Source organism: Botryllus schlosseri, chromosome 6, assembly GCF_051294905.1.
Source record: "Botryllus schlosseri isolate E-star chromosome 6, Bs_hap1, whole genome shotgun sequence".
NCBI lineage: Eukaryota > Metazoa > Chordata > Ascidiacea > Stolidobranchia > Styelidae > Botryllus > Botryllus schlosseri.
Genome location: NC_137241.1, coordinates 9633910 through 9653960, shown reverse-complemented (window position 1 = coordinate 9653960; position 20051 = coordinate 9633910). Strand labels below are relative to the sequence as shown.

General features: G+C 40.2%; 1 protein-coding gene across 1 annotated transcript in view; it reads left to right on the top strand.

The window, feature by feature from the left end:
* The window catches only part of LOC145440219 (uncharacterized), a 108062-nt gene extending 88258 nt beyond the window's left edge, over nt 1-19804 (top strand). Inside the window, exons 92-118 of the mRNA XM_080317789.1 lie at nt 13-141; nt 802-951; nt 1324-1389; nt 1740-1889; nt 2545-2649; nt 3266-3442; nt 4054-4251; nt 4684-4834; nt 5209-5486; nt 6234-6473; nt 6558-6642; nt 10031-10173; nt 10240-10356; nt 11104-11343; nt 12171-12315; nt 12375-12535; nt 13114-13249; nt 13411-13631; nt 13959-14194; nt 14822-14948; nt 15101-15196; nt 15657-15779; nt 16563-16799; nt 17491-17694; nt 18196-18350; nt 18411-18580; nt 19288-19804. Of these exons, the coding sequence (XP_080173915.1) occupies nt 13-141; nt 802-951; nt 1324-1389; nt 1740-1889; nt 2545-2649; nt 3266-3442; nt 4054-4251; nt 4684-4834; nt 5209-5486; nt 6234-6473; nt 6558-6642; nt 10031-10173; nt 10240-10356; nt 11104-11343; nt 12171-12315; nt 12375-12535; nt 13114-13249; nt 13411-13631; nt 13959-14194; nt 14822-14948; nt 15101-15196; nt 15657-15779; nt 16563-16799; nt 17491-17694; nt 18196-18350; nt 18411-18580; nt 19288-19403 (4356 nt within the window). The 3' untranslated portion in view covers nt 19404-19804. The remainder of the gene's footprint in view (nt 1-12; nt 142-801; nt 952-1323; nt 1390-1739; nt 1890-2544; nt 2650-3265; nt 3443-4053; nt 4252-4683; nt 4835-5208; nt 5487-6233; nt 6474-6557; nt 6643-10030; nt 10174-10239; nt 10357-11103; nt 11344-12170; nt 12316-12374; nt 12536-13113; nt 13250-13410; nt 13632-13958; nt 14195-14821; nt 14949-15100; nt 15197-15656; nt 15780-16562; nt 16800-17490; nt 17695-18195; nt 18351-18410; nt 18581-19287) is intronic.
* Nucleotides 19805-20051: the final 247 nt, after the last annotated feature.

Sequence of the window (20051 nt, the reverse complement as noted above, 5' to 3'; positions counted from 1 at the left end):
ATTTTTATGTAGGTATCGACTCAAAGCGAACTGGTACCCTTGCTGAAACAACTCATCGCTCTGCTCGAGAGCGGTATTCACTTCCAGCTTGCTCCGGAAATGCTGAGTGCCTTGCAACAGACACATTCCTCGCAGCAGCAGGTTTGTTTACAACCCTGCTTAAGAGAAGACTAATGTACCAGCATTGGCACCATTATTGTTTCTGCGTAAAAGATGGGCAGGAATGGAATATTTCCGACTCTTCTATTCTTCACCCTTAACCATAGTATTCCACTCCTTCCATCTAAATAGTTTTGTTTTTCGGTATATGTGTTTGAATTAACCTGATTTTGCTGCACAGGTTTGGGTTCAGCGCGATTATACGTGGTATTTTTTGGTGTAATTTTGAATTAATGTTACCATAAAACAGAAGGGCTCAAGATATGTTTTCCTTTGCTCACGTCCACTGTGTTTTAACATCTTTCATCCTATTTTCCCGATCACGCAGATCAAATTCCCACCAAACCACAGAAATGTATTATTGAGTAGTATATTCTTTTTGAATTGAACCCGAATATGAATAATATGAATAATAATAAGAATATACCATTGAATTGTATTTTGATGTTCTGTATGTCAAATAATCTCTGGAAATTTATCACCAGTAGTTTAAATTTTATGCCATTGAGAGTCTTGAATCAGGGTTCATTTGTGCTTCAAAATTTATAGGTTTTGCCACGCAAACCGATTATTATATTCTAGCGGTATCAGTGCTCACCACGTTTGTCCCTAATTGAGTATGAAAATTTTATTTCCAACCAGGTCAAGATTCTGGAAGCAATCCGCGAAACTGCAATGCAACAACAAAGACAAATGGAAGAACGACAGGCTGCCCTGGCCCGGTCCCAACCTCTGGGGCGAGACGCCGGCCCTACGGTCTTACAGATATCTGTTGACAAAGACGGTTATCAAGTACGAATTTTAGTAGTCGAATTGGTTCAACCAATAAGCCCAGCTGGTCACTGATGCCAATTTACTAGACGTTTAAACAATGATATCAACACAAGCAATAATGTTGATGAGGAATCAGCCAATCTCAAAAAATGGCATTTTAATAACCATATTCTGTGATTGTGACATGGCACCCATACAGCCTAATTGCCTGTGATAATTACATCCATTCATAAGTTTATTGGTGTATTTGTGATTTCCTTGGTAAAATTTAGGTTTCTGAATGTGAGTAGCCTATTTTTCTTCCAAAACTGAATATGTAGATGAGGTAGAGGTAATCTAAGAGATCACGTCTGTCGATATTGCTGATGCATTCTCATATTGCTTCATCAGGGTGATAAGGGAAGCCATTCATCGGCCAGCACTCCACAGATAACAAGAAAGAAAGCGGACGGAAAGGTTTGATTATTTATTTTATGTGAGCTTGGTTTGCTTTGGAATTTTTCTGCCTTCAACTATACACATTTGCTAGAAAGATTCATTCCTACCAACCCCATCGATTATTGCCAATTCTGTTGTCGTATTGTGTGCTATCTGCTGCTATTTCAGCGTTGCAAATAAAATTGAACTCATGACTGATTAGTTGTTGAGCGTTGCATTCAAGTGTCTTTCTGCATAGAATTGTTTGTAAAGGAAATCGCATAACACTATCATTCAATTCCAACTGTTTTTTGTATATGAAACCCGACATTCCTATGTAAACTGTCGTTTTTTCATGTTATTTCTACATCAATGTCTTACTTAAACAGAAACAAACAACGCGGCGCTCTTCGAAGGCAAGCACGACCTTGCAATCAGAAAAAAGCGCATCCGCACGTGAATTGATAGAAAAACAGACGTTGGAAATTGCCCGTCTTGAAGCACAGCTCCGCGCCGAAGAGATAGCAAAGATCAATAAGGTAAGTATCGAATATGTACAAACAATGTATGGAGACGTTACACAACTTACACTCGGATAGTGATTTATAGAAATTGTGATTTTTACTAGTTCCAGTTGAAGTCTTATTACGAGATTTATGGTTGTTTTGTTGCAAATGCTTCTCATATAATCATATGTTGTTTGGTATGACCATGTTCAAGTATAAATACAAGCAGTTTATACAGGATAAATACTATCGTGCGCATTGATTTTGACACACCAACTTTGCCTGTACCCTGTGTTTTAACATGTCCCTTCATTGCTTGCCAATTAGTTTATTATCGTTATTTTGTTACCTACTACATATATTTATAGGTTGGGAGTTTTACTAACTGATTTCAAGTTATTATTACTCCTTTTTACTGCAAAATAATGCTAAAAAAGATTATGATGAATAAATGTGCCATTTATCTGCGACCTTTACCAATTCAATCTACTTTGAACCACCAGACACCTGACAGACACCAGACACAACATAAAGTAATTTTAAATGCATTTTCTAATTAGTGGTTTCGATGGAATAAAAATGATCATCATTTCTAAGCGGTGTTGTGGATTTGTTCTTTTTATATCATGGCATGCGTATTCGATAACTTTTGGCTCAAGGTCAACATGGCAAATTTGATTTTGTGAAGGTGATTTCCGAAGTCGAAGAGAAGAAGAAAGTCGAAACGGAGAAAATTCAGAAGGAATTGACTGCAAAACTCAAAACTTGCAAAACGGACGAAGAAAAAGAAAAGGTTTCTCGATACCTTTCCTGTAAATGTGTCTTGCCAAGGATATTCAAATTGATCGCTAACACTACTCGATGGGAATTTTACCTTATAACAACAATGTTTGTCAAGTTTTTCAAAACTCATTTCATTGTCATTATGGGGAGTTAACGATGATATTGCCAGTCAAAACAATGCAGATATAAAAAACACATCCATTATTTGACTTACTTCTGACAATAAATATTTTCGCTCAAAAAACGGTTCACAAAGAAGTGGTCTAAAACTAAATCCATTTTAGTTAAACACTGGAAATAGATGAAACTTACTGGGGAAAGGACTGCACCACTCCATGTTTAATTAAGAAAACATTATAATTAGTAACTAGAGACAGATCATCATGAAGTGCAAGTTACAGTAGTGTAATAGCTGCAATCAAATTTCAATAGCGTCTGATGAAGCCAGTAACTGGAGGTCAAAAGGTCGGTAATTCTGAAAATGCCCTGTGATCCATCTGAGGCCAGGCTGGTTGAGACTTTCTGGTAACTGCTACTGCTTGAATCTTAATCTTGTTTATCAGGAGTTTTACAGATTCAAAATACCTCATACTAAATTCCGACTCTGTTTTTTTTCCGTTTCCCAGATCATGCTGGAATACGCCGAGAAAATGCGCAACGTGGAAGAAACGTTTGAGAAGGAAAAACAACGCCAACTCGCCGAAGTCCAAAAGGCTCTCGCAGCCGAGAGAAAGAGAAGAAAGAAGGCGCTTCATATGAAACAAGTACGAGAAGCGCAGGAAGCCGGCTTGGATCCGGACAAGGTACGCTTTCTTTTTAAGAAAGATTTTTCCTGTAGCAAGCCGTTCTTCGGCAGCCTTTTTAGCGAATTGATATTTGAACATTAACACATTGGGCCCATACAGTAGTCACACGTATTTACTAGGCCACATACAATGCACCGATCCCGAATTGTAGGATCCAATAGCTGGTGTTTGTTGTGAATGGGACAAAAATACAATAGGCTACCACAGGAATTCCTCCATCCTTTCAAACTTTTAAATCCATAAAATGTGTTTCGCCACGTGTTAATAATGATGATAAATGTAATATGCTTCCATGAACATCTTTCTTAGCGACGTCCCGATTATCATGTCAAAATACCCTGCAACCTAGAACCTCTCAGTTTCTGATCGGATTTCATTCGCTAGTACATCCTATTAGTTCCCTATTTGTTAGCTTGTACGCATGATTATATTACTATTGTAGGCATAAATGTGATTTACAAAAGTTACTAGAAACTGTGACGTCATACTGTGTCTTTACGATGCCACAAACATCAGATATTTCAATAGCAACAAAAATAATAGCCCGACCAACGAATGAATCTTACAAGCTCCGGTATCGAACTTCATCACCCTCGCATCATTTTCAGATTGTGCCCGACATTCTGGATGAAGACGACGACCAAGTCAGCCGGGATCTCAAACTGCTGGCGCTGCAGCAGGACAAACTTATCGCCGAGCTTTTGAAAGCGTACAAGGACGAAGAGGGTGACGATCCGGAAGGCAAGAAACGTCGGTTGGACGAGGAAATGGAAGCCAGAATCCGGGCGTTGAACAATTCGCGAGCGGTGAGTTGTCTTATGCTTAAACGTAATAACGAAATACATCATTAAGACTCTGCATCATGCAGACTTGCAAAACCAGATAATTCTATTTTTCCAATTGGACTAATTATACCGGTAATCTAATTCTAATCGAATTTGTTGAATGTTTTTTTGCTGCAATTCTAATTCTAACCTCTTCTAATGTGATCACCTCTGATTATAGTATGATGCGGCTTGAAAAAAAATTGCATAACCATTTTTCGCCAATCATTCTCATGAATATAATACACTTCATTCCGTTGCTAACCCTTTAGTCCTCGAGAGCTATAGGATCACTAGTGTCTACTTATTTCATCTTTGTAGATAGATTGAATCAGTGCATGTTAATTGCCGTGCAGCTTTGATCTTAAGTGAAGTGTTTGCTAGTTATAATGCCGATATTGTGTTTCAATCTAGGCGTCTTTAATCGCACAAGACGACATAGGAGAGCTGCTCGAATCTGAGAAAGGAGAGAACGACCGTTTCAATAACATGCGTGCCAACATGCAGAAGAAAATGAAAATGCGCAGGGCCCGACGAAAGTCGAAGCCCAGTTTGCTGAGCGAAGGTATTGTAAACTTGAATACGCTGTTAGTTTACGTTCGATCTTGAACAGGGACATCTCAGAGTCGTGAGGTCCTATGTCATTGGAGAATTTCACTGCCTTTGTTCTTACGAAAGTGTGGCGTGTGGCGGGAAATTTCAAGCGGTTTCGCGTAAATTTATGAAAGCCTGGAATAATTTTGTTACCCCGAAAGTAATTTCTTATATTGGTTAATCAATGTTAACAGACGAGTCTTGCATCTGGAATTGTGTTCTACTCGGAATCGAGTGTTTTAATGCATCAGGCTGAAGACTGTTGAACAGTCAGATATGGATATGGACGGATATGGACAATGCGCGTATTGAATCCCTGATGTGTTCATTCCTTTTTACTTTTAGAAGCAGCCAAGTCTATGAGCTCAGAAGAAGCCGAGACAATCTCTGCTGAATTGGAAAAGCTGGATCAAGCCCAAAGCGACCGTATCGATGCCGCAGTGTTATCCGCTCTGGATCAAGCCGAACGGGAAAAGAGAGAAACGCACAGGTTGGAAGAAGTGGAGCGTATGCTCTCACAAAATGGAGATTTGGACCAGGACCAACGCGACAGGATCATGGCCGAGTATAAGGAAACTTCGCAGAATATAGAACGGCAGATTTCGGAGCAAAGAAACAATCAGGTACGCGGAAATCTCGGCGAAAAAAGTGAGGCGATATTGTGTCAACTAAAATTTTCCTGTTGGTGACCATAGCTGTTTGCCATGAAGCTGTTTTAAAGTTGCTCAATGTACGGCTATTAGATTGATCGCGTGATCTCTAGCTGTTCTTTAATCATATTATTTGAAGTAGAAATAGTGCTTTCCAAGATCTGTATAAACTACTTCAATAGGCAGTAAAAAATGAAAGCTCTAACAAGTAGGCTAATCGAATAACTAGATTTGGTCGGGGAGTCGCGAACTTTTTGCTGGTAATCAGATGTGAATGCCTTGGTGCTTGTGCTGTGCATCTCTGTGGCAAATAAAAAATGTCTAGTGAGACTACGCGCAGGTAGAATCCACGAAAATTTATTCAACTACCATCATACACGACTTATTTCGCTAAAACGACCTATTGAAAATTATACACAAACGATACCCCATGGGGGAAATTATTCATGAAGATAGACGCTTTCTTGCACCAAACACATAAATACCTATAACCCACTGCAGACACACTAACCCAGCAATTTTACATTGTTACCGCTAAAGTATACGGCAAAATAGCCTACACTACCATCCCATCTGATGCCCGTCAATGAGTCAACACCAAACTAACACCTAGATTCTTTGAACCCCGACAGGACATCCTTGATAACTGTAGACCCACTGACATCAACCGCATTACTGTATCATTCGATTATGAAATAACGTCTCTACACGTAATTTCAGAGGCAAATTCTCATTGCCAAACTCGAGGCTCGCAAGAAACTCAAGGAAGAGCTGGCGAAGGAAAAGGCCGTCGCGAAACAAGTGAAAGAATCCACTCTGCAGACCAGCACGATACCAGACGGCACCGACAAGGGGAGCAAGGATAAAATCGTCGGAACATTCAAGAGTGTGGAAGACCGGGAAGGCGACAAATCTTCTCAGATGGCGTCTGTTTCCGATAAAGAGCTGAGTGACTCTCAGGTACGGATATCTGAATAATATATCCATATTGACACTAACTGCAGTAATTTTACTGATGATGCAACCTTACCTTTTCCTCGCTAGATCGAAAAGCTGGCGAAACTCGAACAAAAACATCTGAAAGAGAAAGAGAAAATGGAATCTTTACTGGAACAAGAAATGAAGGAAGGTTAGCTATTTGTTGTGTTCTGGTTCAAAAACTACATGTAAGCAGGATAAGGCCAATGCAAACACATTTAGTTAAGTGGCCAATGCACAATGTTTGTATTTCTTCATACTAACTTGCTAGAAAGTTAGCGTTTATCTGAATTTTTGTTGATAGTTCACTAACCATAGTGTAGAGCAGTGGTTCTCAACCTTTTTCACCTCGCGGACCGGTAAATTTTTTTAAAATGTCTGGGGGACCGGTGCACTTCGAAAATTGAAATGAAGCCAAAATGTAAAGTATGCAATCGTTTTTTGCAATTATATGGTGCTAGAGAGTGACATTTAAAGGGTTTTGATCGTAATTAATTATCTTCATGATAGCATCCATGTGATGTTATGGTAGTCAGTCTGCTGACTCGAGGTAAAATTGCCTTATCCAGATAAACGTGCTACCGCCCGAGAGTCGTTTACAGTTTTTCGCGCCGAAGGCCGTGGGTTTAACCAACCACGCCAACTCGAACCAAGCACCAAGTCGAACCTATAGCACCTTGCCGTGCTACCTTGCTCATTGCCCACTTCCATCAGACGCATACGCTACTCTGGCAACTACGAATGCAATGTGTGCCGCAGGAAAACACCTTGCAGCAACTATACCGGTCATCCGGAAATCCGGGCCGCAAAAGCACTTCGTTAGTCCACCCCCAAAAACGTCGGTTTTGGTCCCCCACAGGAAGATAAGCCAAACCTCCGGGGGATTCACCCCCAGACCCAACAGTTCGGTAGATGTTTTCCAATGTACTTGTGAGCACATTCATTCTACTCGGTGTAAGCAGAGAGTTTATGTAGCTTAATCGCAGAGGTGGTCAGTAACGAAGTACTTCTACTTTTTGGAAGTACTCAAGTACTTATCTTCTACTTCTGGTACTTACTGAAGTAGATCTGATTTTCGCTACTTCTACTTCGTAATATTTTGTGATCTACTTACTTACTTCTCGCTATTTTCAGTTTGTCAAGTAGAAGTAGTTCAATCTTTCAATCAGGAAGACAGCCTGAGGAATTTCGGGGCTGTTTTCAAGGAGTATCAACATTTAATTTTCATAAGAATTGAGTAAAGCCCAGAATTTTCGTCGCGCTTCGCGCGCAGTGAATACGGAGTTACCAGTACGATTTCACGGAAGAATCGATGAATATAATTTCGGTAGCGGGCTGGCGTGGTTCCGTTCACACAGGGACATCTAGAATTAGATATCTAGATATCCCTGCGTTCACACCACATTGTCCCCCTTCGCCCATATGAAATAATTCATCACGGTATATATGGCTCATCAAAACGTTTGAAACCGATGTTTTGCAATGTAGCATTTACTTATCATATCGAAATCTAGCATGTCCATGGCGCGTCCTAACCTGGCAAAGTGGACTCTGACATTTTTTGTTAGTTTTAGAGCTGATTTAACATACCACCTTTGACCTTTGAAACTTTCTGGGCCAAAGGCATGAAAAACGTGTTCCGCTTTTAGAAGTAGTATTTATGTCTCATTTTCAATTCCCGGTATCATATACTTTGAGTTATAATTAATATCAGTTATTTTGTCTGGATAACAGACATGTTGAAGTATAAAAGCAACTGTACTAATGCCTTTAATTTCCGGAAATAGAGCTACACAATATCGCATTTTTACGGTCCACCATATTTTTCATTAACGTTCACTAAGAGAGAGAGAGATCAGATTTATTTTCGCCTGCACCATCGAGATGCTTTGACGATGGAGATGCGATACGACCTTTAAGCAAGGTCATCTAGTCTGCACCACCGCATTTTTTTCCTCCATGCTATCCGTGGATGCTGAGCGCCTAGCTGGATAGCCGCGGATACCAGTTTTCTAGTCTTTGGTCTGACCCGGCCGGGGATTGAACCCACGACCTACCGATCGAGAAGCTTGAGGCATAACCATTACACCATCTCGCTCGTGCTAAGTGTCGCGCAATCGCGCAAAGTATAGCACCGTATCCTATACAACTTCTCCGTATTGCTCTCCGACTAAACTACGGACCTTATAATATGGGGGATGGCACCATACCATGCTATTTTCTAAAACGTGCTGTTCGAGAAAACAGAGGATAAGTATCGCATTTCCATATCAATCCTATCATTTCTTTCCATGATGTGGACGGATGCTTATGCTATCGAAAATTGGATACCTGCTGGTATGCACCAATACGAATCAAGCTCGTCACCTTTCGCATAGCTCAATTTGCACCTTTTTACAATCCATGTGAACAAATTAGGATCGTTTTCACAACTACTTACTTACTTGAGTACTTTTAGAGTCAGTCAATTCTACTTCTACTTCAAGTAGTTTTAGGGTGCTTATGGAAGAAGTACTTCTACTTGTACTTGAGTAGATTTTTTCGTCGCTACTTCTACTTCTACTTGAGTGGCTTTCTTGGCTACTTTGACCACCTCTGCTTAATCGCGGCAATACCGAATATTATCGATCATTCATGACTGAATCGGTTTTCTCGCTGCCGAATTTTTGGCACACCCTTCGGAGTTCCATGTTAGCCTATACTTCATTAGGGGTTGGTACGTCGCGGCTGGGTAATGGCTGATGCCGGAAGGGCACCTAATAAGCAAGACATTTAGTGACACTAAATCGCAAAGCGCGAAAAGAAATTGAAAAATATTGGAAAAAGTTTCAGAAAAATACGCTATGATTTAGGTTCATTTCGAAATAATTTTGGGCACTTTTCAAGCTCGACCCCTCTCCAATCGGGCGGTTTTGGGTTCCCCAGTTACGGTCCGACACAAAATGAATGAATCAAAAACGAATGATCGCGCAAACTGCGCTGTTTAGCGATGAGTCAGCTCGTACCTGCCGAACTTGCCGCTCGTCAAATAACACGTCTTGAACTTTAAGTCAAATCGAACACGTTTCCAGCCCAAATGTTACCTCACGAACTTCTGAATTATTTTAAAATTTGATGTTTTATTTATTCTATCAATGGACAAGAATTCAACATTACATCTTGAAATTGAAGTATAAAATTGTAATATACCTCGCGGACCGGCAGGAATGTCGTCGCGGACCGGCGGTTGAGAACCACTGGTGTAGAGTTTACTTTGAAATAAGAATCCTGTGTAGGAATTTGGGGTGATTCGGAATATTTGCCGTAAGCAATCTGTTGGGCCCTATTATTCAAATTCTCATGCCTGTGACATCGTACTTAGTGATACGACTGTTGATGTACAATCGTGTTTCCAATTCTCTACTGAATGCTGACGAGTGTCAGCCGAAGATATTTGGGATTATTTCAATATAGGCCCTACTACATATAATATTGATTTGGATATTGAAGTTCTGTGCCTCCAAGAATCTCATCAAGTGTACTTATCGTATCTCATATAGAACAAGACAAAATCGAAAAGCAACTGAACGAACAAGCCAGCCTGCAAGAAGCTGCTGCGATTGCCAGAGCCAATTCGGAAGCCGACAGCAAAAATCTCAATGAGAAGCAAACGGAAAAACTCATCAAGCAGTACAAGAAACAAGTACGTAAATCACTTTGTTTTCCGCGAATGAAAATTTTTTCAAACGCTTCCCATACGTCGCTCCAGGCCGAAGCTCTCAACAAGTCTTTGACGTCAGAAAGGAAGCGTCAGATGGAAACGTTGCAAGCCAAAATGAGACAGAGGCGGAAAAAGAAGGAAGAACAATTGGCGGCTGAACAAAATGTAGGACCATGTGTCTTTTTGGATATTCCTTGTGATTTTACCGTGAAGTAGGCCTACATGTACTATTTACATTGGTAAAATGATCTGGATTTTATTGAATGAAATCAGCTGAAGACGCTTGAGTTGCTGAATTCAAACGAGTCCAAGTCTAGTGCTTGTCCTAAATCCAATTAATTGTAGCGATGTTATGAATCCAGCGAAACGTTCAGATATGAGCCAAATCCAAAAGTATTTATCTTGAAGAAAGATCCAATTGCATCCACTACGACACTTGGGTGTCGGCTGAATATCAAACCAACGTTGAGTCTGAAAATTACATGCAAAAAATAATCTTAATGGAGGATTAGGTAAAAATTCAATCAAATATCAAAATCCAAAGCGTTCTCTGTGCAGGAATTGTCTATAATTGTGATTTATAGCGTTGATGGAACCAATCCATATTTTTAATCCTTATCAAAGGCACGATCGAATCTGCTACTAACCTTCAAGCCTAGGCGAGATGTGGTCAGTAATCAGAAGTATAGGTTTGTAATTGGAAAAATGCAAATGTTATTAAAATTATTGCCAATTCATGAATAGCCCCATATTTTGCAGAATTCGTGTAACAATGTGATCGAATTTTTCTTGACATGGTTGTTTTTATCGATTTTTACAATTGAAATCATTTATTGGACACAAATCTCCCGTATCTGCACCAGTGTCTCTTTTTTTCATTGATTTTCATGGGCAGTGTTACCTCAATTCCAGGCCCGTACCGAGAGAGAACTGTTATCCCTGAGAAAAGAGAGGGCGGGCCATGAGCTCGATCAATCTTCAGTGGTCGAGAGAAAAGTCCTCGAAGAACTGGCGGCCGGTAAGACCGACGGCACGTCGTTGGAGCAATTTGTCCAGGAGGTTTTGCTGCCCCGTCATTTGAAGGAGTCGGCCGAGCTGCAGCAGATGATGGAGAGAGAATTGGAAGCGTACAGAAACGAAGCAGAGGCAAAGGTATTCGTCATGATTCCCCTTTTCTCTGATTTCTTTCCACAGTAGATTCATGGAAATTATTATATGTTATGTTTTCATAGGATATTCGGCTCTATAACGCTTGATTAATCAAGATGCTTGCCAGCCCAGTTATAAACCTACCTTGCTTTTTATCACGTTTTTTAACTATCCCAGTCCACCCTTAATAGCACGGGTTTACAGATATCAGTTCCCAGTGTCAGCGTAATATCAATTTCAACATTTCAAAACACCATAAGACTGTCATACAATAGAAAGATAGGAAGATGTCAGAACGACTTGGAGTAGTCTTTGAAATCAGACACCCACCTAGGCCTGTAGGCGTTGTAAAGAAGAGGCAGGCACACTGGATGGAAAGAAATTAGGGATAACATAAAACAAATAGTGATGAAAATGAATGACGCATATGTCGATAGCCATGGTTGTTATATCAGATAAAGGTCCGGTAATCTTGGGCGCTGACTAGTATAGTAGTGGTATAACATAGGCCAGTATTTTAAAATGGTATATAAAGTTAGCAGTTGCAGTTGCAATAGGTTAACAACGGTCACTTCCTTCAGCTAAATAAGAATATAATCAAGAGATTAAATATGACATTATATGCTATTCTGCCTAATTATTAACTCTGATAATGTACAAATAACTCAATGAATGACATGAAGGTAGGAAGGAAAATAGCTATATAAGGACACAATGGCAGTATCCCCACAAACGCAGTGTTCTTCCATATATAGATATCTATATCATATAAATAAATGTATAAATATTGAATATATGAATAAAATATATATTAAATAATGTATTTTCAGGGCGAGGCAGACCGGTACGAGGCAAAAGAACTCCTGCTTGCAAGACAACTGAAAGAAATCAACGAACTTTTGCTCAGCAATGCCGGAGAACCTGCCAGTAAAGTTATGAAACTGAAAAAGCAACTAGAATCGAAACATGACGACGGTAAAATTATCTCATCGAAATTCAACTTGCGGATTGAAATCGATTTTTGCTTTTGACAGAACTGAAAAAATTTGATGCCGAGTCCGAAAAATACATCGCATCGGTGACGGCCTTGGCCGTAGCTCCGCTGGCAATTACCCACGCCCAAAAACGGCTGGAACTCCGAGAAAAACATCTTCGCGAGCTCGCCGACACCCTTCGAGGCTTGGATCCCGAAGAGGTTTGTGACCTTTGACCTCGCGTATCTGACAGTTCAACGCAAATACACAGTTATGCTCGAATATTTTTCAAAAGATTTTGCCTCATGTGTTGGATGATTTTTTCGAACATTATAAATATGCTCGCTCTCATTTTACAAGATCCTAGTCAAAGGGATATATCAACTTCCGCCCATCCTAAAGTAACCCCAACTAAGAAATGTTAATGCACTACCATAAGACAACCATGAATGATAGGGCCTATATTTGAATAAAGATTTTAAAAAAGATGACTTATCAACATATTAACACTGTTACCCCACTTAGCCCTGACATCGCTTCCATTCTATGTTTCCTACTATTATTTAATTATATTAACATTTTTCAAAACATATCATGTAGAGACAGTGTACTTGCTTAATGCGGATGTTAACTGACTAGCTCACCTCTGAAGTCATATCAGTCACTCCAATCTGATACCGTAAACTGTCCAGTGTGCATGCATTGTTGTCTTTCTGTATCATAATTTTTGCTGTCCATTTGTTGTGTATTTTGGTTGAATGGAAATAAAGTCTGTCTCTTTTTTTCTGTCTCAATGCAGATGCTGGTCAAGAAATACGCAGATGAGGCTACGCGTACGGCCGCTGAAGCAGAACGCTTCCGGCAGTCCAAGGCGGCGGAGATGAATCGAAACTTGGAGCGGATGAAGCAGGAACGGAGAAGAAAAGAGGCCCAAGGTAAATTTTGGATATAAATAACAACTATAATACATAGAAATATATGCTGATGTTAGATTGTAGTTGGAAAAAGCCTTGTTTATTATATCATCATACAGAGAAATACTTGACAATATATAAAATAAAGATACCCCGTTACAAATCTGTACGACGATTTTCAGTGAATCAAAAAATGAACGACGAAATCGCGTCGTTGGAGAGGGAACTCTCTTCGGCTTCAATGCAGGAGAAGAAGAATTTGGAAGCGTCTCTGCAAGCCGAATCCAAGGCGGCGGCCGACAGAAGCCTGACCGAAGAGGAGAGAATCAAGCAGATGAACGTGGAGAGCGAGGAAAGAGAGAGGCTGCTGAAGGAACATCGTGAAAATACGGACAAACTGAATGTACACAGTCCACACCGTTTGAATTTCTTATTGGCATTCTATGCAGTTGGATTAGGTCCACAAGTCAGAGATAAGCATCGATTTTGGTTTGTTTCATGGGGTAGCCGGTGAAATGTGAGAAGGACAATTTTTTTTTTAATAACTTTGCTTTTACATATAAGAATTGAGCACAATTTGATGAGCAGAATTTTTTAGCCGTAAGCCAAACTAACAATTTTACCAACTAGCCAATTACCCCACTGTATATATGAAATACTGTTGTACCATTTTCTGCTAGAATAACATTTCAAGATATGATCTTACTCAATATTTTCAACCCACTTTCAGTCCCAGCTGAAGCAGAATCAGAGCAAGGCCCGGGCCGATTTGCAGCGTCGCTTGGCAGAGAGAAGGCAGAAAAAGAAGGACGACAAAATGGCAGAGATCAAGGAGGACTTCCACAAGGAAAAGGAAAAGTTGGAAGTGGAACAGGCTACAAAAATGGACGCTCTCGTTAAGGAAAGCGAGACCGCCCTGAAATCAACGGAAGATAATTTGAAGGTCAAGCAAGAGGAAGCGGTCAGGTAACTGCCTGGTTGTTGAGACAGATATTTTTTATTGTGGGCACTACGCGAAATGGAGTTTATCGCTGCGGCAAACAGAATTCCCAGTGACAACAAGCAACGGACTCAGATTTGGAGACAATTTGACTTATTCACCGCTTCAAAAAATAAATGCAATCATCGATTTTCCATCGGAGTATGCAATATCTATGAGCATAATGTGGAGATGCATGATCGAAATTTTCAAGTGGGGCATGGTTGCCGGCTTGACCTTTTCGTCGCCAAAATCGTGTCTACTGGCCGTGAATCAAAAGCAGACTTGCATAGTAGCAATATGGAATATGGGCTAAGAGTCAAAACATAGACCTGCCGCGACAGAACCTTTTCTTCTTCGTTTTCCTTTCTGTGGAACAACATTCCAGCTTTTATCATATTGTCAAACTCACCAGATGTCTTCATGTGTAACATGAAAACTGTTTTATTTACACATGCATCCCAACCATGGTAGTGTTCATTCTTTCACTACATTTATGCACTCCATCTTTTATGCATATCTTTATGCTTGTTATATTTTATTGGCCTTGCACACAGCACCCTAGTGTAGGGATGATATACAGTATTGCTATACGCTGCATCATTCCTGTTTAGGAATTCCAGCAAAGTGATGGATCCTGATAAATATGCGGGCATCGAACAGGAAACGGCAATCCCTTTTGCACCTGGGCATGCGCTGGAAGATTGGAGCTCTCTCATGATGGCTTCTCCTTTTTTCCAAGTTTGTGCTATTGTTGGTTTTGCCACAAGGACTTTGCGTTTAGTATGTAGTTCTGTAGTTTATTTGTTTGTGCTCTATGCTCTATGTTCAGTTTAAATTTTGTATGGAAAGCCTCTGTTGATTCTATGTTAAGAAACAAAATTCTTGTGCAGGAATTGAAATCGGTGGAAGAAGTCTTGAAGAAGCACTTCGACGAAAAGTCTCAAATCGTCAGGAGCTCCATATCGACCCCGTTCATTGATATCCAGGTAGGCCTTTAACAGCCTATTTGATGTGTTGATTTGGTATCAACCCTTTCATTTGCATCCCTGGGGTGAATTCCGTACACTATATAATATGTTCATTTAGTATGAACCCCTTTTATTGATATCCGCTTGCGTATTCAAAGCACTGTAAAACGTGTTGATTTGATATCAACACCTTTCATTGATATCCAATTGTGTCTTTCACACAACCTATTCTCATTGTAATGTGTGGATTTGGTGTCTACCCCATTCATCGCTGTCTAGTTGTGTATAACACAGCATCTTTGGTATTATTTCAAAAAGTAACACATGCATTGATGTCCACAAGGCGTTTTAATGCATTTAAGATATTAGTTTGAAATGAGTCCTATTCCTTCATTTGTACACATGTATTTTACACCACTTGTGGTGTTTCGCGGTCTTTCGCCATTTCTACGGCACATTATTATATCTCGTTTCACAGGACGCTCAGTGGATGCTTGGCAGTAAGCTGCAGGCCGTAGATCTCAACAGCATATCTACGAGCGAATTTGTCGTTTACCGATTTGGCGTTTTTATCACCAAACTCATGCAACAGGTTTTGGACGTGGGTGCATTTTAAATTTCGGCGTTTTTATCTATGACATGATGATTGGTTGTCTGCTCAAAAAGCTTCAGTTTTAATACACTTCTATTATAATTATTTTATTTCAATGCATAGTTAATTTCAGTACGTTTGACATGTTATGTTTGTGCAGTTACATTGGTATCCTTTGACTCTTTTTAGGGGCACTAATAACCAGCACCAATCATTATTTGCTGATGTGGCTCGTTTTAGTATTTATATTGTACATTCTGTGATCTACCACTTTTGTGGCAATCTGCTCTCTGGATGGTAATCGTACAGTCAGCATTGTAATCAAGTCTCAAGGTTCCGAGTCATAAGTCTCTTTTATAATTTTGACTCAAGTCAAGTCGAGTCAAATCGTAGTCCGAGTTGGGGAGCAGAGGGTCGAGTCCTAGTAATAGTGTTGAGACTTGAGTCCGAGTCCAAGTCATAGTTTTCGCTATCACAGCTATTCACTATCAAGTTTAAGTAAGTTTCAGCTCATTTTTTGAGACACTTGAGTGATATCGCAGGCCTCGCATTCATAATATGCTCGTTTTTCTTGCTCATGTTCATTCAAGGAGATACAAGATAGGTTCCAGGCCTATTTTTCAAGTGTTGGTCCTGATACACGAGGCTTCATTTAAATCACATAGAATTACTCGAGTCAATACACAAGGTGACTGAAGTCTATTTTTAAGAGAATTACAACCCTGGTAGAACGTAACACGACAATAAATCAAAATTTCTGGAAAACAAAATTATGCGACGTGTCTTATTCAGATTTCTGAGGTACGGTTGCTTCTGGCCTCTCAATTGCCGAACAACAACTACCATCGCAACGCGTTCCGACATTCCATCTTCTACCAACGTGCGCCGACCGCTACCTTGTTCATTCGACGCGAGCGTCTGTCTTCTGTCGGTGACCTGGTCATGGTGATCGTACATTCGATGGCTCATATCGCCGCCAACCAGATGGAAGATGATAGCGACCCTTATTTCCTGAGAGCATTCTACAAGGTACAGCTAAATGGCAATATAATCTAGTATATAAGTTCATTTTCCCATGCTGGTGCTGATGATATTACCCACAATTCCGTTTCTGAAAGTATAAGATCGACCATTTTTAGAAAGCATTGAATCATTCGTTCATGTGCAACGGCGATGAGCAATAAAGTACTCTTTTTCAGAGAACCGAAGTAGATTTTGAATAAATACACTACTTACTCTAACAGTTATGCTTTAAGACTACTTCAACTTATAGATATTGGTTTTTCCAGCGAAACTACCTACTTTTTTACACTGTGGATTCCGAATGGTAATTTTAGCCTCACTTTTACGAGTAAAATGGCGATAAGAACATTGTGAAATAGCCCCTGTGTTATGGTAACTCAATATATTTTCAAAGACTGCTCCTAATTGTGGGGTCATTAGGCATTTTGCGTTAGTGGTAAAGATACATATTGGAATTTTAAAAGTAGCTGTCTGTGAATCACTGCTAAAAATATGTGATTCATTGACTAAATATTATGGATGGTGTGAACGTGAGGTAATCGAGTAATGTCTCTCTCTGGCTGGATCTGGCCAGCGGGCGGTATGGTTTACACGTCTGCTCTATCTAGATAAATACAACTATGACTGTGTCGTTCTGTGTCGATATGTACACTACAGTGCTGAGACAGAGCTCATACCCGATACGTTTTGACCGTAGGGTATGAAGACCGCTTGCGAAGATTTGTTCTTTGCCCGCGCAAGAGCTGTAAAAGGTGTCGCCGCCAAGCACACGATTGCAAACAGCGGGTCTTCGCTACGACCGATCGAAACGGTAAAGTCTGTCGACGTAAAGACTGAAATTTTGGAAGATCTTATGGACGTGAAAGTGGTTATCCCGTCGTCGATGCATTTCACGAAAGATGTAAGTGGTGATTTCATGTGGCTGACGAATGCTATTATATCGGTTTGGCTTTCGGATGTGTATATCAGATTATGTTTAGTAAGTGCTTTCAAATCAATCTATCGCAACGCCGTGGTAATCAGTTTGGAATGTTGCGATAAAATTGTCAATTATCCAAGCCTTGAAAATTTTATCTAATAAGGTCCCACAATAGGAAATAGGTCACATGAAGCTTCGGTAACTTGGTAGTTGGATAATTATGATATTTCGTTACTAATCGGAGTACTAGAATCCGAGTCAAGTATTGATTTTTATGATTCAAGCGAGCAGTTTGAGTCAATTTGTTCGAGTACTGAGTCTGTACGCCTCTGAATCTGTACGTGTGCCCAGGTACGCGATTTCACCCAGCATTCATAATTACCGGAAAATGCAGACGATTTACACTGTATTTACTTGGATCTCCTTATGCTGTATGATATGTTCCTCATTACCGAGAATTTCACCGGGCAAATTTCTTTACAGAGTATCAGTCGACGTATATCTCGCTATCAAGAATTCGGCGACAAGCAGAAAATACAGAACGTGATTTTGTCCAAGCAAACCGATCCAACCGACAAGGAATTGGTGGCGGCCAGACTGAGAAAACTGCGCGGCAGAATCACGGAACCTGCGCAATCGTAAGTCCAGCACTCCTATTGCGACACTCCTTATCTTCACGCCTGTATGTTTATGTTCAGTGTTACGGTCGTACCCCAAGAAGGTACGGACGTTAGTCAGCAGAACGCGCAGCAAGCATTGCAATCGAAAGCAATCCGGGCAAGCAACACGGCCGATGAAATCGATGAAATGCTGGTGGAGAATTCGAGTAACTTGTCTCGACTTGTCGAAGGGATGGAAGATGAAGGAAGTATGTTGCAATACTTTTTATGTTCCGACTTGTTGTTTGGATTGTGATTTGGGTCGAATCTAACTGGTTTAAAGCAGAGATTGGGCGACCTGTTTCCCTATGCGGACTGGTTTCAAAATGTCAATATTTTAGCAGACCAGTCTAAAAATGAAAATTTATTGCAGCTGTTGCACTATTGAGTTTTCTATTGAATGTGAGCATTGGGCTTGTTTTGACGCCTTAAGACACTCCCATGTAGAAATTGCACAACTTAATGACACCACGGTAGGAGTTTCCTTCTCGTTGCTGCTATTCCAGTAAATCCATTCATGCATTAGTACTATCATGCAAGCGGCAATATTAATGTATTCGATAAAGACTTTCATCCAAAACGTTGGTAGAGTGCTGGACTAATGTAAAATGACTCATGATACTACGAATAGATGCCATACTGTGCTACAATGGCTATTTTACCTGTTTTATTTTTCACTTTCATTTAAATTTGTGGCGGTACGGTTAAAGTTAATGGTTGTGATAGCCAATTTGTCATTTTAATGAGAAAATGTAATTGCACGCATCGTTGGGGTCAAACAATGAATTCTATCTTGTGGTGACACTGACAATATTTTAGACTGTACTCAGCAGCTACCTAGCCAGTGGTCTACGTCAAATGTTCATAAAAATGTTTACATTTTAACTGCAGCTCACTCTCTCCTCTCTTTTCGCAGTCATGGATGAAAGCCTGCTTGGGGAAGCCAAAGCGAGAGAATTGCACCGTCTCAAGCTGCAGCAAGACCACTTCATTTCCCATGCGAAGCAGTTGACAGACGTAGTGAAGAAATGAATAGCAATCAATTTCACTTGATGTTTCCATTTTCTGTGCATAGTAGATTCATAAGTTTGCTTGCAAATTGTACCTTCGATGCTGTAGTAGTTGAATTATCGCAGTATATTTTTAGCCTGCAGTACACTTTATATGCTATACGTCACTGTTACTTTATTTGCACTTCATACCTTTCACCAATAGATGCTCCGTAGAAGCTGTGCTTTATCATTGATATCCACTGTTCTTCGCTTCCCTGTGCTATGTTATCGTATTCTTATTGTATCAATTCCAGTCATGTAGTAAACTGTCTATTGTATAGGTGCGTAGAAAAGCTTGAAGAGGATCATTTTCGTCCGAGACATTTCTTGTGTCGTGCGTGCAGAAATTATGGATATTGACTAAACTGTAAACGATCGCAATATGCGTGTGTATTTTGTGTGATTTGTTAGCCCGTCTGTAGCGAAGGCATTCTCATTACCAGATTTAGACATGGCCTTCAGCACGGTATGAAATGAATTCAGGATTTGGATTGTAAAACAACAAATCCGCTTTGAGTGCTGCAGAAAATGACGCCGTGTCCAATAGCCCTAGTATATCGAGTCTGAATTCCTTGCGGATATAGCGTATTACAAATATACCTAACAGGCAGTGGAATGTACGCCTACG